Below are 16,674 nucleotides of genomic sequence, written 5' to 3'. Positions count from 1 at the left end.
GTAATAGATAAGGTGCAGGCATGGATATTGGCCATAGTGTCTGAGCAGAGACCTCAAAGTACCTGTTAGATTAGGCCCCATCCCTTTAGTTAATGGACAGTGACAGATTCGAGGGTTGCTGGCTGGGAAAGCTCAGGACTGTATGTACTATAGATCCATTTAATACTGTAACAACTGGTACAGTCATTATAGCGAAGTCAGCTCTCCACAGAGAAAAATGAAATGATCAATCATTTAGAGCTCGATTTAAAACCTCAATTGGCCATTTTGATAAATGACTCTGAGTTTCAGTTTCCTTATCTGTGAAATGAGTATAATATCTAATCATAAAGTTGCTTTAAAGATTAGCTTTTATATTTCATATCAAGTATGTGTTATTGCCACTGTGAATATCACTAATCCTTAATACCACTAGTATTACAAATTCACGCCAAATAGATGTTCCTTAAAAAGGATATTTCAGTAATACCAAATCCCCGAAACCAATTAAAGTGCTAGACCCTGTCTTTCATGACTGCTAGTGATCACCCACTTCCTCTGCTCCTGGGTACCACCCAGCTGCTCTGTCCAGCTATGTAGTCACAGGCTGCTCACGGCTCCTGAGACTCTGAAATGCGGCTGCTACCACGGAAGGAATGGGATTTTAAATTTTGTTTAATTTTTATTAATTTTATTTTGTATTTAAAAGACAGTATTTGATTCAGCTATTGAAAAAAACTTTATATATGGAACAATTTTACTGTGTACGTCTACTTTTCACCTTTAAGTTTTATAAAATCTAGATATAGATTAAGCATTTCTGATGAGAATTTACTGTCTGATTTGGAATTGTTCTCTAAGTGTAAACTAAATAGATTTCTAAAATTTAATATGAAAAAGAATATAAAATACATCATTTAAATTGGTACTTCATTGGTTATACTGATGACATACTGAGATGATATTTTGTAGATAAAATATATCATTCATGCTAATTTACCTACTTAAGCATTTTTTAATGTGGCTATTAGGAAATTTAAAATTATATATGGGGCTGATGTTATATTTCTGTCAGACATTGCTGGTATGGAAAATGAAGATGGTTGTGCCCAGGTCACAAGCCAAGTCCAAGGCCTCCTATGTTCCATCGCCACCTCTGATCAGGTGCCAATATTCTCGTTAACTGGGAAGTCTGTTGAGTTAGTTGCTCAGTCATGCCTGACTCTCTGCAACCCCAGGGACTGTAGCCCGCCAGGCTCCTCTGTCCATGGAATTCTCTAGGTAAGAGAACAGCATCTGGAGTGGGCTGCCAATCCCTTCTCCAGGGGATCTTCCCGACCCAGGGATTGAACCCATGTGTCTTGCATTGCAGGCAGATTCTTCACCATCTGAGCCACCAGGGAAGATTCAAATCTTCAAAAGGAATACCTAATCACACCTGAGAATTCACCTCTGATCTCTCTCATCATTTGGAAGACTAGGTCCTTTTCTCATACAGAAAAGATACAGAAACTATAATAATATTGGGACATACAATTAAAAAGATATAAAAAGAGGGGAAAAAATCTTTCCAGTTTAACTGAAAAAAAAAAAAAAGGATCACCTAGTTTTTGTCTGACAGGAGTGATTTCTAGCTCATCTCCAAGATTAACTTCAGTGGGGGCTGAGCATAGCCCAGTTTTATCCTGCAAAGTCAGCACACCCAGTGATGCTTGGGAAAACCCGTCGAGCGCCCAGAGAGGAAGAGAACAAGAAAAGGTTTCCTTACATACATTTCTTGCGTCGTCCACAAAAATGCTGCTTTTGCAACCTTCCATGGTCCGGTTCTCTCTCGGGACTCCAAGAGGTGTGGGGAGTGTGACTTGGGGGGTGACCCGCAGGGCTCCGGCCCGAGCGCAGGTAGCCTTGGCAACGCTGGACCTTCTCCTCCGCTGTCCTTTTGTACAGCACGTGGGGATGGTGGCCTGCAGGGGAGCTGTAGTTGTGTTCCTGGGCCAGGAGGTGAGGTAATGGCGAGATGAGGAACTCATTTTTTTGTGTCCTTATGAGGCCTGACTAAAAAGCCAAACACAAAGGAAACATTAGGGATTCCTTGCATCCCTGTGTTGAGTGTGTAGACTTTCAGCAACTTCCTGTGTGCAGGCACCGCCCTAAGTACTGGGCACAGGCCGTGTCATTTTCTCTGCACCATGAGCAGCTGCAACTGTTATTACCCCCATTTCACAGGTGAGAAAACTGAGGCTAAGACAGTAAGTAGGAAAGCTAGTATTGGTACCCAGAATTCTCTACGTAGTGGGGCTATTAACTTCTGTTCTAGGCAGCTAATCTCAATGTTTGGGACTGAAGGTCTGAGTCATGTGACATTCTGGGCAGATACCATAGTCAACACTGGACACAGTGATGTATTTAAAAGCAGCCCCACCCTCCAAGAGCTCATGGTATAGACAGCAAAAACAGAGACATTCCATCTTGACTTCATAAGTGCTCCAAAAAAGAACTAGCAAGGATGGGAGAGAGAGGAGTGAGTGACTCTTGGTTATCTTCAAGTGAGGGTCTGGGGAATCTGAAGGGTTACACCAACATGGACAGACAGATGAGCTAAGTCAGGAAGAAAGAGGAGACCGGGACAAGCCCATCCAATCACAACGCCACTTTCAAGTTCACGGCACAATATGTCTTTGTACCTGAAATTTCAGACAATACACGCCTGCCTTTCCCCCAACATGTGTTGTACTCTCTCTTCTCTGCATTTGTTCAGAATTTCCCTGATCCCCAGGCACTGCTGCGAAAAGTGTGGTCTATGGACCAGCAGCTTCAGCCTCACCAGCACGCTGGTTAGAAATGTGGACTCTCAGGTCTCTCCCCAGACCGGCTGACTCAGAATTTCTGTAGATCCCTGGGTGATCTGTCTGCCCGTTAACCCTTGAGAAGCACTGACACAGGCCACAGGGCTTCCCAGCTGGCCCTAGTGGTGAAGAACCCACTTGCCGACGCAGGAGACATAAGAGCCGCGGGTTCGATCCCTGGTTCGGGAAGATCCCCTGGAGGAGGGCGTGGCAACCCACTCCAGTATTCTTGCCTGGAGAATCCCATGGACAGAGGAGCCTGGCGGGCTGCAGTCCATGGGGTTGCAAAGAGTCAGACACGACTGAAGCGATTTAGCACGTGTGTACACAGGCATAACACAGGCCAGGAGGTGTTAAACTCTGTTGAACGTAAGAATGCCTGCAGATCTTAAATATGTGCACACACACATACAGGGCCACTCACTCCCAGGCGGAATTCCATCCTATCCAAGAGTGACTCTTGTGATTCACACATCAGAATTGTTTAAACTGCCTCAATGGTTATCCCAATGTACAAACGAGTTTATGACCTAAGTCCTATCTTCCTCAGGTGCAAAACAGAGAGAAATTTTCCTGCCCAGACCGCCTAATAAGGGGAGATAAAGCAACCACTGCAGAAACCCTTTATACACTTTCAGTCCCAGTTTAGATGACTGATGATGATGAGTGATTGAATTAACCCGCATTCACTGAGCGCCAGCGAGGTGCTACACACTTGGGTAAGGGCTAACACGCACCTGTGCAGGAAATACACACGCATACACACGCAGAGCATGCGGCCTACTGGGGAGTCAGACATAAATATTCAAGTATGTAAGGGGGTGCTGGGGTGAGGGCAGGTTACCAAGGGAACAGAGAGAGGTGTGGGGGGTATCACCAGGGGTGTCCCCAAGCCGTACTGTAACCCTCTGTTAGGATCCAGTTTCTCCCTCCTAAAAGGAGCCCCGAGATGTGTGTGTGTGATCCTGATTTTCCTTGAAGTTTAGGAGTCTGCTGCCTTCTTAAAGACTGTCTCATGGGGATTTCCCTGGTGGTCCAGTGGGTAAGAGTCTGTACTTCCATTGCAGGGGGCAGAGGCTTGATTCCCAGTCAGAGACTAAGATCCCACCTACCATGCAGTGCTGCCAAAAAACGAAAAAACATCCCCAAACGATACAAAACAAACCCACCAACAGACAAAGAACAAAGACCGCCTGATGGTCTGTTGGGCCAGCATTTCGCTTTCCTTTGTTCAGCAGATACACGCTGAGTATCTAACTCATAGCCCAGATCCAGGCCTTGGCATGAAGAGAAGAGGCAGAAAGTCAGGAAACAGTCCACATTCATGCTCTCGAGGAGATGATGGGACAATTAATCGGCAACAAAAATTTGAGGAGGTAAAATCTCACGACCCCAGAAATCCTGCCCCCACGCTGTACCTTCACTCAGGATGGATCTCAGCGCAGTTAGCCCTCTCTGCCCAGCCCAGTGCCAAGCTGCAGACACGCTCCTCCCTCGTTTGAGCACTCTATCACATCTTCCAAATGGCCCTCGTCTTCTCCACTACGGCCCCCCGACACCGACCAGCATCCTCAGCCAAGAGCATCAGCTCACCTCACACGTGCTGACGTTCATCTCAGACCTGATCCCCTTTCCCCAGGTCCCAGACTCCTCCATCATCTGCCCCATCTGGAGCCTGGCAGCTGGGTCTGCCCTCCTCTCCTTCCTACTGTTCTGAACAGGACACTTCTGTGACTTCTTGAATCAACAAATGCTTTCACCTGAAGGGGTGAAAGCAGCATTTGCCACCCCCAAATGCACCTCCTGGGCATAAGGGTTAGCCTGAGCTGGTTAAACAGCAGACACCAGAGGAGCTCTGGGCAGCCAGCAGACGGGAGCCTTTTCTGAGAGCATTTCCCTTCAAAGGGAAATCTCCATGTGTTGGGCCAGGGGTGGGGGCTTCCTCTTCTACCAGGAAGGAGAGGTTGACTACAACTCCAGAAAGTTTTATCTGCTGAGAAGGGTCCGCTTTAAATGTGTGTAACAACCATACCCTTACTTTCTGGGCTTTGCCTGACAGGCTCACGTAACTGCCACCTACCCCATTCTTTCCTTGGTCTTTAGGTATTTACGGGGGGTGGTTTGGGTCTTCTGGGGGGAATTATTCAGCTTTCCTGGGTCTCTCAGGTACACAGGAGGTATGTGAAGTGAATTGTTGGCTGCTCAGCCATGTCTGATGCTTTATGACCCATGGACTGTAGCCCACCAGACTCCTCTGTCCATGGGATTCTCCAGGCAGATACTGGAGTGGGTTGCCATGCCCTTCTCCAGGGGATCTTCCCAACCCAGGGATCCAACGTGGCTCTCCTGCATTGCAGGCAGATTCTTTACTGTCTGAGCTACCAGGGAAGCCTATATACAAGTTATTAAACATCTATCTGCTTTTTTCCTGTTAATCTGTCCTTTATTACAATGAGGGCGGGGTGGTGGGGGTGGTTGTTGGTCACAGCCAAGAACCTAGAGGGGCAAAGGGAAAATTCTTTTCGTTGTCTACACACTCTTAATCAATTTTGCACATCCTTTTCCTTTGCCCGGCCACCTTCTTCCCCCAGAGACTCACTGGCGTGGCCTTCTGGTGCTTTTTGCTTTTGTCTCAGATTAAACAACATCTTCCCAGAGAGACAGGAGTCAGCACCCTATTGAAAACTACCCTTCCCCATTTCCAGCTACTGTTTATGTGCTGCGCATCCATCTTCCATGAAGGAAACAAAGAAGATGCAACCTTCCTATCACCTCTGACAGAGTTTTAACATCCACATTGTATATGGGCATCCCTGGTGTACGCCACAAATCATCAGTCAACAAATAAATGGCTATCAGGCCATAGACATGTGTGGAATAAGTGAACAAGTGACCTGAAAAATCTCAGCAGGGAGCGGATGCTGAAGCTGGGCATGCCAATATCTTCCTCCCTTTCCATTCAGGGAAACCAGAGCTAGGAAGTGACATGCTCAAATTCATAAACACCATGAACTCCTTCTCTATTGCAGATGTTGTAAGCAGACTGATTATGGGTTTCCCAGAGAAAGAGAACCAGGCGTGGCTTTCTTGACATAAGGGAAGCCATTTTGGCCTAAGGCATTTTATGATCTAAGCCCAGTCACCATGCTTGCCCTTGAACAGGTCTTAGTAGTCAATGATCTTACAGGAATAAAGAAATGCAGGAGGCCAAACAATACTGCAGTGACAAAGCAGGCTCTTAGTTCCTCCTCAAGGGATATGTATAATCTTTATCTTTGAGGTCTATGGGATTGAAGGCCCCCACCCAGGTGCAGGATGGAATGATGACGTTGACCCTCTTGACTTCAATCAACTAAAGCATGGATCTTGGCCTCAGTTCTATACTGAATTCTTCTCTGCCCAAGCTCCCTCATGAATATGCATGTACCATTTGCTTCAACTTCTCCAGTTTTGCTGTTCAGGGAAAGATCCCTGCAGAGAAGGCAATGGCACCCCACTCCAGTACTCTTGCCTGGAAAATCCCATGGATGGAGGAGCCTGGTGGGCTGCAGTCCATGGGGTCGCTGAGAGTTGGACACGACTGAGCGACTTCACTTTCACTTTTCACTTTCATGCATTGGAGAAGGAAATGGCAACCCACTCCAGTGTTCTTGCCTGGAGAATCCCAGGGATGGGGGAGCCTGGTGGGCTGCAATCCATGGGGTCACACAGAGTCAGACACGACTGAAGCGACTTAGCAGCAGCAGCAGCAAAATCCCTGATGCTTTGGGAAAGATCCTTAGTGTGCTCCTTACTTGCTGCAAATAATAAAAAATCCTTCCTTCTCCCCATCTTCTCCCAGTGTGGCTGGGACTATTGGCTGGATATCCACCAAGACGCAAACCCAGTTTTGGGGGAACAGTGTGAAGCCAGGAGCTCCCCAACCCTGTAACCCCTATTTAAACTTCAAGGTCACCTATGGGGCGCTCAGCTGGAAGTCCAGGTAGAATTCAGGCCCCCCTTCTGAGCAGGGCCCTCACATCTAAGCCCTGGCGCCCAATGCCCTCACCTCTCCAAGCTGCATGAAGACAAAAGACCCCATTTATAGCCCAGAGGACAGAGTGAACAGTTAAAGAGGAAAAAAAAAATGGTGAACTATCCATGAAGGCCCTCCAGCCTTACTAACTTCCTGACTTGGTTCAACTCATATCAAAGGCTTAAGCCACTCAACTGCCTTAACTGGAGGAACCGGTTTGGAAGCTTTCTCTTTACTCCTTATTTCTTGAGAACTGTAGTCATCTCAAATGCAGAGTGATTTCTAAGAAAGCAATTAAAAAAAAAAATAGCCTCTTATATTGGGACCAACACAGCCCTCCATATTTAGTCCAGTTTTGGGCAACAAGGACAGAACTCCAGAACGATTCTTTACAACAAAACAAGGATTTTACAGGGCTGCATGTTAAGGAAGACAAATATTCCTTTCTGGGAGTTTAGTCTCGTGGAAAATAATGAAGTCTAAGCAAAAATACTTTTTATGGTTTAAAACATAAACCTAGTACCTTGAAGAGGAGCTACCTATTTAACTATAGAATGTGTGAAGCATTTTGAGTGAACTGAACACATGTGATGTTTTTGACAAAATGTGGCCTGGAAGACAAGACCTCTGATCCCAATAGGCTTCCAATTAAATGGGCAAAGCAGGGGTGAAACAAGGGACGATCACAAGCAAACATTCCGTTGTGTCAAGTGTGGAGGGAAAAAAAAGCCGGATTCTATGAGTGAGAGTCGCTCAGTCGTGTCCGATTCTTTGCAACCCCATGGACTATCCAGTCCATGGAACTCTCCAGGCCAGAATGCTAGAGTGGGCAGACTTTCCCTTCTCCAAGGGATCTTCCCAACCCACGGATAGAGCTCGGGTCTCTCGCATTGCAGGTGGATTCTTTACCAGCTGAGTGACAAGGAAAGTCCATGATTCTATGGGAGAGATAAGATCAAAGAGTAAGCAGAGAGGAGAGACTGATTTTGGAAGTTTAAAAAAATTTTTTAATTGAAATATAGTTGATTTACAATATTTTGGGTGCATAGCAAAGTGATTGAGTAATATACATATGCATACACACACGCACCCACATATACACACACACGTATATGCACATATGTATGTGTGTATGTTCAGTTGCTCAGTCACGTCCAACACTTTGTGACCCTATGGAATGTAGCCTGCCAGACTCCTCTGTAGACTCTATGGAATTTCCCAGGCAAGAATACTGCAGTGGGTGGGTGTTCAGTCCTTGGAGGAGGCATGGCAACCCACTCCAGTACTTTTGCCTGGAGAATCCTGTGGACAGAGGAGCCTGGCGGACTACAGTCCAAAGGGTTGCAAAGAGTTGGACAGGACTGAAGTGAAAGCATGCACCCACAGTAAATGCAAACACAAAAAAATAGAGTCATGGCTTTAAAAAAAGAAAATTAGAGACTCGAGAGGATATGGGGAATAGAAAAACAGACTCCAGGTGAAAAGCCGTGGATCTATTTCTGGTCCCATGGCCAGAGATGAGTCAAAGTCTGATGACACTACGCTGAGAGCATATGGACCCTAGTAACTTCCTCAGTTCTCTATAAAGTGCGTCATTCTAAGAAACTGAAATAGAATTTTCTGCCATCTGCATCTTCACACGCAGAGCTGGTTTAACAGACAACTGGGACAGGCCCTCACATGTAGACACATTTTGAAAAAAGAATGTGTGTTCAGGATTCCACATTACTGTCAAAGGGGGAAAAAAATCTCCTATACTTTGGGACAAAAAGAAAAAAATAGTTATGTCAACAAAAATCTAGCATTTCTCATCCATTCATTGATATTAATATGAACATCAGCAGGACTCCAATACAAATACAATGTGGAAGGGGATTTATGCTTTCCAGATTCATATACACAGCAATCTTTCTTCAAAAATCTGTAAAGCCCAGGCCATCAACATTTAATCAGATACCATCAATACCCTCACATTGCTCACAGCCTGGAGACAGGGGGGTATGAAGCTAACAAGAGCCACGACACACAGTATTTTCAATCCAGTGAAGTGCCCTTTCCAGCATTTATCTCCTGAGGGAGTTTACATACCTCTCAAGAACAAACCTCTCATTTCCCAAGTCCCAGATTGTAAAAGGAGAGTAATAGCATCTCCCTTAGCAGGTTTTTAGAGAATTAACTGAGTTAATACTTTTAAAGTGCTAAAAGCAGTGCCTGGCACAGAAAACACTCAAAGTGTGTTTACTGTTACAATGATTATATTTGATCAGAGGAGGAAAGAGAGCCTTTTTCCAAGTGTGTATTATAACTGTCCCCTTCAATTGGACCTGCAATTCTGGGAAGTGGTATCAGTGTTCTGTTATTGATAAAAAAACAATGAAAGGACTAAATGCACACATGCTCAAAAACGCGCTCAGTTTGAGTGAGTAGCCACGATCTGCGTTTCAACATTTATAAATTAATCCAAATGGTTTAATCACGATTAGTAGATCCTCTCCCCGCCACCCCATCGTCCTTTCCGGACCCATCTGGAAGACCATTTCACCATTTTCTGCATACCAGACACTCTGCAAAGCACTCTACCTGCAAAATCTCATCGCACTCTCACACCAGTTCTGTCTGATGGGTGCTTTACCGCTCGTATTCCAGGGCCATCTCAGCACTCAACTTTTCCTCAGTCTTAAACACTCATCCTATTTGTTGTCATTTAGTTCTTTCAGTCGTGTCCGACTCTTTGCAACGCTATGGACTGTAGGCCGCCAGGCTGCTCTGTCCATGGGGTTTTCCAGGCAAGAGTACTGGATTGGGTTGCCGTGTGCTCCTCCAGGGATCTTTATGACCCAGGGATTGAAGCCATGTCTCCTGCATTGGCGGGAGGTTTTACTTACCACAGAGCCACCAAGGAAGCACACACATCCTATTAGGAGTCAGGGAAAGTTCCAGAAACACGGAATTGAAATGTACTGAGAGTACAACTTTAATGTTCACACACACACACACAAACACACACACAGGTAAAGTGATGGGTATATAAACTTAATGGGGGGAACAACTACGGCACAGCTATGGATGTCAGGGTACGTAGTGCTCAACTCTTTGGGAGAGGTATACACAGATTAATAAGGAAAAGAAACCATATCTTCCCAGCCCTTCAGACAGCTAATTATGCTCAGTCGTGTCTAACTCTGTGACCCTTTGGACTGTAGCCTGCCAGGCTCCTCCATCGATGGGATTTTTCAGGCAAGAATACTGGATTGGGTTGCCACTTACTCCTCCAGAGGATCTTCCTAACCCAGGAATCAAGCCCACGTCTCCTTCATCTCCTGCACTGCAGGCAGATTCTTTACCCCCGAGCCATCGGGCAAGCCTATACCTTGACAACCGACAGGAAGGACAGATGACGAAGCCGCATGGCCCTTACAGGTAGTGCGGTCATGAAGATCAAGGCAGGAGCCATCTGACAGCCTCGCGTCATGGGATCCTCTGTTCCAGCCCGCCCTCAAGAATCAGCTCATTTCAAAGGAAGCTTAAGGAAGCATGCCATTTGGCAATCACGTGACTGCTGTAACGGCTGTTGGGGAATTGTGAGGGTCCAAGCGGGGAGAGCTGGCATGTCTGGGTTTCATAGAAACCAGACTTGCCGCAAACTTCATATGGGACCATGCGGCCAGCCCTTCCCCCACATCACCAGAGGCTTTGGTGCTGTGTCTGCTAGTAACAGTCCTCCTCCTTCACACATCACGTCAGCATCCCCTGCAAGATGGGGGAGGAGAGTAGGCTAAATCTGGGAGCAGATGCTCAGAACTAACACCCAACTTGTGTTTTTAACGGCAATTTCAGAATTGAAATCTGTGTTCCCAAGCTCAATACTCCATCTTCTTCGAACAGCACCCTACCGACATTCACATTTCTGTGGCATTCACAATTCTCACAACACTGACCTTAGCACTCCAGCTCAGTCCTGTTTCACCCCAGGTGGAGAGCTAAAGCAGTAGTCTCCTATTTCACCACGCTGTTGGCGATCCCTACCCTCTTCTGCTCTGAACACACTTTTCTCAAGCATCAGTTTGAAGAGGTTCACATTCTGGCACTTACCTTGTGATAACAGGGGATGGCAAGAGTGAATGTCAACATTCTAGGAATCAGTGAACTAAAATGGACTGGAATGGGTGAATTTAACTCAGATGACCATTATATCTACTACTGCTGGCAGGAATCCCTTAGAAGAAATGGAGTAGCCATCATGGTGAACAAGAGTCTGAAATGCAGTATTTGGATGCAATCTCAAAAATGAAAGAATGATCTCTGTTCGTTTCCAAGGCAAACCAAGGTAATCCAAGTCTATGCCCCAACTAGTAATGCTGAAGAAGTTGAAGTTGAATGGTTCTATGAAGACCCAAAGACCTTCTAGAACTAACACCCAAAAAGGATGCCCTTTTCACTATACGGGCCTGGAATGCAAAAGTGGGAAGTCTTCATACAGTATGTGAACCAAGAACTTCCAGATGTTCAAGCTGGATTTAGAAAAGGCAGAGGAACCAGAGAACAAATTGCCAACATCCGCTGGATCATCGAAAAAGGGAGAGTTCCAGAAAAACATCTACTTCTGCTTTACTGACTAGGCCAAAGACTTTGACTGTGTGGATCACAAAAAACTGGAAAATTCTTGAAGAGGTGGGAATACCAGACCACCTGACTTGCCTCCTGAAAAATCTGTATGCAGGTCAAGAAGCAACAGTTAGAACTGGACATGGAACAACAGACTGGTTCCAAATCAGGAAAGGAGTATGTCAAGGCTGTATATTGTCACTGTGCTTATTTTACTTATATGCAGAGTACATCATGAGAAATGCTGGGCTGGATGAAGCACAAGCTGGAATCAAGACTGCCTGGAGAAATATCAACAACCTCAGACACCATACTTCTGGCAGAAAGTGAAGAAGAACTAAAGAGCCTCTTGATAAAAGTGAAAGAGAAGAGTGAAAAAGTTGGGTTAACACTCAACCTTCAGAAAACTAAGATCATGGCATCCGGTCCCATCACTTCATGGCAAATAGATGGGGAAACAATGAAACAGTGTCAGACTTTATTTTCTTGGGCTCCAAAATCACTGCAGATGGTGACTGCAGCCATGAAATTAAAAGACGCTTACTCCTTGGAAGAAAAGTTATGATCAACCTAGACAGAATATTAAGCAGCAGAGACATTACTTTGCCAACAAAGGTCTGTCTAGTCAAAGCTATGGTTTTTCCAGTAGTTACGTATGGATGTGAGAGTTGGGCCATAAAGAAAACTGAGCACTGAAGAATTAATGCTTTTCAACTGTGGTGTTTGAGAGTCCCTTGGACTCCAAGAGATCCAACCAGTCCATCCTAAAGGAAATCAGTCCTGAATATTCACTGGAAGGACTGATGCTGAAGCTGAAACTCCAATACTTTGGCTACCTGATGCGAAGAACTGACTTATTAGAAAAGACCCTGGTACTGGGAAAGATTGAAGGTGGGAGGAGAAGGGGACGACAGAGGATGAGATGGTTGGATGGCATCACCAACTCAATGGACATGAGTTTGAGTTAGCTCCGGGGGTTGGTGATGGACAGGGAAGCCTGGAGTGCTGCAGTCCATGGGGTTGCGAAGCTCAGTCCATGAGTGAGCGACTGAACTGAACTGAACTCTAAAGCCATCCCTCAGTAGCCTGTCTATTCATCTGCCACCCTCTTCTACTGAACTGCAGGTACGATGGCTCCATTGCTGTCCACCAACAAGACAGCCCTCCCTTCCCAGGGCTGTGGTGAGTGCTGTCTGGGGTGTTTCAAATGATCTCTTCTCAGTTACTTCACTTTATTTAGTGTTTTTTGCCTAAGGGTGATCTCTTCAAACTATTCCATAAAAACAAAGCTGACCTTGTCATTCTTCATTTCAGTTTCATTTTTTGTACAGTCCTGATCCCTACTTGATGGTCTATTGTGTAGTTGTCTCTGTATCTGTTTAGTGTCTGTTTTTCTTATTAGCTTCCTAAAGCCAAGGTCTTGTCTCTCTCTTGCTAATTTTCATGTGACCAGTGTTTACCACACAACTGTAAAAGTGAAAGTGTTAGTCACTCAGTCGTGTCTGACTCTTTGTGACCCCATAGACTGTAGCCCACCAGGGTCCTCTGTCCGTGGGATTCTCCAGGCACGAATACCGGAGTGGGTTGCCATTTCCTTCTTCAGTGGATCTTCCTGACCCAGGGATCAAACCTGGGTCTACCACACTGCAGGCAGATTCTTTACCGTCTGAGCCAGGAGTGCTCAGTAAATACTGGCCAAAAAGTTCATCTGGTTTTCCAGTCCAATGTTACCAAAATCTGAATGAACTTTTTGGACAAGCCAATGGTGGCGTTAGTGGTATAGAACCCACCTGCCAATGCAGGAGACGTGAGAGACACAGGTTCTGTTCCTCGGCCAGGAAACTCCTCTGGAGAAGGAAATGGCAACCTGCTCCTCTATTCTTGCCTGGGGAATTTCATCAACAGAGGAGCCTGGTGGGCTACAGTCCATGAGACAGCAAAAAGTGGGACAAGACTGAGCGCACACACACAGTATGGAATTGTGGCATTGTGGAATTAAGTAATGAGCTAGAAACAAGGCAACATGCTTGGTACTATCAGAGACAAAAAATAAATAAATAAAACAAGCAAGACACTGATGCCTGCACTCAAGGACGCTGCTGCAACAGGAGACAAACATGTCACCAATTACCTAGAGGTATTCTTTTCCTTATTTACCTCCTGGCTTGCCTCTCAAGTAGGCTTCTCACCATTCCGCAAGGAATGAGATAACATAAAAAATTCTGTGGGAATAGAAAGTCTGGGGACACCACCTCTGAGGATAATATTCCAACTCTTGTATTGGACAGTGAGGGATGGTTGAAGATTCTGAAGGAAAAAGCTCTAAGGACTGATCTGTGGAATAGAAAACTAGTTGGACCCAAGTTGTCAGGACTCTTGGCCTCCTGTAACAGCGAAGGATAAACTGACTTGACCCTTTGTATTCTGCCTGGCATTATTGTGAAATGTCCCAAAAATTTAGACAAGAAGTGAGCCCACATTAGCTGACATCTATCTAGTTTGTCAATTCGTGTTATACACCATCTTTGGCTTTGGATTTCTTTTTCATTTTTTAAAGAGCCTAAATATTATAGCTAGAGGTATTCCAGTATTGAAACCTAAACTCTCAGGATCAATTAAGATGAATATTTTCATATAAGGTTAGTATCCCAGACTATCAAAAATTTAATTCCTCACTATCTGAAAATAACGAATATATTATTGATAACTTTTGCTATTTAAATTACCACTATCCAAGTTTATTTGGTTTCTGAGTTTGGAGAGTAATGCATTTATGTGGTGGTGGTGGTGGTTTACTCAATAAGTCGTGGCCGACTCCTGTGGCCCCATGGATTGTAGCCCACCAGGCTCCTCTGTCCATGGGATTCACCAGGCAAGAATACTAGAGTGGGCTGCCATTTCCTTTCCCAGGGGATCTTCCCGACCCAGGAATTAAACCTGGGTTTCCTGCATGGCAGGCAGATTCTTTACCAACTGAGCTATGAGGGAAGCCCAATATATTTATGTAGCTGGTGCTTAATACATGTTTGCTGTAAAACAGTGATTTTCCTACAAGGAACACTCGACAGGGGTCTCATGACTCAGCTGGAGCTGTATAAATAATGTCTACTGTATTGCAAGACAGCGGAGCAACCATTTCTGGAATAAGTGATGCTCCTCTATTCCCAAGGCTGCTGCCTGTTGATGCACAGATCAGAAAGACACGTGTTTTTACTTGCTTCTATAGTGGTGATCGTTAATGTCAAGCTCTCTGCCCCACCTTCCCTTGCCTCACTTGGAACTGACAGCATCCATTTGTTACAAAGACAGCTGGAGCTGGAAGCCATGCCAGTAACCGGCTGTTAGTGACAGTGATGAGGTCTGCCACGTGGCAGCCTCCCATTGGACAGCTGCACAGAGGAGCCAGGTGATTGACAGGACTTCCCAAGTTCTCCTGGTGGTGGAGTGTAAGAGCCAGGGGTGGACACCATATTGGAAACGCCTGGTCCCAATTTTCCTCCACTATTCATCTTCTCCTTTCCCTCCTCACCCCCTACCCTAAGGTAAAACCAAGGAAGATAATCACAGGATTACGGGATGTTAGCGATCGTGTACTTCATCCCCCTGGATTTACAGGGAAAGGAAATGAGGTAGAGGGAGAACAAAGGGAGAACCCCAAATCTCACCACTCAGGAGCAGCATGTTGTTCTGCTTCTCGTCACCTTCACGAAGAGAGGAGACTTAAGGGCCCTTCCACATCTGAAAGTCTATTCTTTTGATCAGTTGGTATGACACGCAGGGGGCTTCCCTGGTGGCCCAGCAGTAAAGGATGAGCCTGCCAGTGCAGGAGACGTGTGTTTGAACCCTGAGTCGGGAAGAGCCCCTGGAGAAGGAAATGGCAACCCGCTCCAGTACTCTTCCCTGGGAAATCCTATGGACAGAGAAGCCTGGCAGGACACAGTCCACAGGGTCACAAATGTGACATGACTGAGCAACTAAACAACGTGAATGACACGCAGGTGACTTACTGTCGTGCTGAAAACAACTTCTGCGTAAGATCGCATAAGCTGGCTTGAGAGCCTGGCACACACGTGAGAGTAAACGTGTTTACTGAGAGTAGTATTAGTTTAGTCGCTAAGTCGTGTCCAACTCTTGTGACCCCATGGACTGTAGCCCACCAGGCTCCTCTGTCCATGGGATTCTCCAGGCAAGAATACTGGAGTGGATTGCCATTTCCTTCTCCAGGGGAACTTCCTGACCCAGGAATTGAACCTGGGTCTCCTGCACTGCAGGCAAATTTTTTTTTTTTTTTTTTTACAGGCAGATTCTTTACAAACTGAGCTATGAGGGAAGCCTGTTTACTGATGGTGCTAATATCAGAGCCCATTCACAGCCCTGAGATCTGATCTTCAACCTGGCTGAACACTCAGCTTACAGATGCAGACACCTGTCCCCAACTTAGCCCATCTAGAGTCTAAATTTCTAGAGTCTGAAAAGCAATCTTCTAGAACACTTTTCCAGTTTATTACAGTCTCCACCATCCCCACTGTCCCATGTCTCTCATGACACCAACAGCCTGGCTCCTGCGGGCATCTGGCTTTGTGACCTCTGCCCTAATCCAATTTACACTTGACATGCAGCTTCTGTAAAGAGTCGGGCCTTGTTTTCCAAGGCACTTCTTTTTCCTTCTTTCATATCTGCCCAATCCCCTAGCACAATGCTAACTTCCCATACAAGCCTATTAAGGAAAACACCTGCTTATAAAGAGTCTGTGTCCGACTCTTTGTGACCCCATGGTCTATACAGTCCATGGAATTCTCCAGGCCAGAATCCTGGAGTGGGTAGCCTTTCCCTTCTCCAGGGGATCTTCCCAACCCAGGGATCGAACCCAGGTCTCCCGCATTGCAGGCAGATTCTTTACCAGCTGAGCCATAAAGGAAACCCGATAAAGAGTCTATATCGAGGAGAAAAGAAAAAGACCTGGGATTCTGAGTCTGGTCTGGTTACAGAGTTCTGAGTTATCTGGTTTCTGTAACCTTGGACCATTTGCATGACTTACGTTAGTCTTAGTCTCCTCATCTATAAAATGAGAACAACACAGAATTCTATTTTTCAGCATTGCCTGGGGTGCCGCTAGGAAACACCTGGAGAGCACATTGCGTGGTGACATACATCCGTGAAGAGACCAACGCACGGTCCCTGTTCATGCGAGGCAGGTAGGTAAACACGGCCTTCTTAGAAAACTGGAAT

At 45.7% G+C, this 16,674-nt stretch overlaps 1 protein-coding gene across 1 annotated transcript in view; it reads right to left on the bottom strand.

The window, feature by feature from the left end:
- The window catches only part of ADAMTS18 (ADAM metallopeptidase with thrombospondin type 1 motif 18), a 147,312-nt gene that overhangs the window by 78,140 nt on the left and 52,498 nt on the right, over positions 1 to 16,674 (bottom strand). Inside the window, exon 2 of the mRNA XM_040253487.1 lies at positions 1,748 to 2,034. Within this exon, the coding sequence (XP_040109421.1) occupies positions 1,748 to 2,009 (262 nt within the window). The 5' untranslated portion in view covers positions 2,010 to 2,034. The remainder of the gene's footprint in view (positions 1 to 1,747; positions 2,035 to 16,674) is intronic.

Source organism: Oryx dammah, unplaced genomic scaffold, assembly GCF_014754425.2.
Source record: "Oryx dammah isolate SB20612 unplaced genomic scaffold, SCBI_Odam_1.1 HiC_scaffold_13, whole genome shotgun sequence".
In the NCBI taxonomy this organism is placed as follows: Eukaryota; Metazoa; Chordata; class Mammalia; order Artiodactyla; family Bovidae; genus Oryx; species Oryx dammah.
Note: the sequence above shows the minus strand (reverse complement) of the source record. Positions and strands in the feature narration are given on the sequence as shown.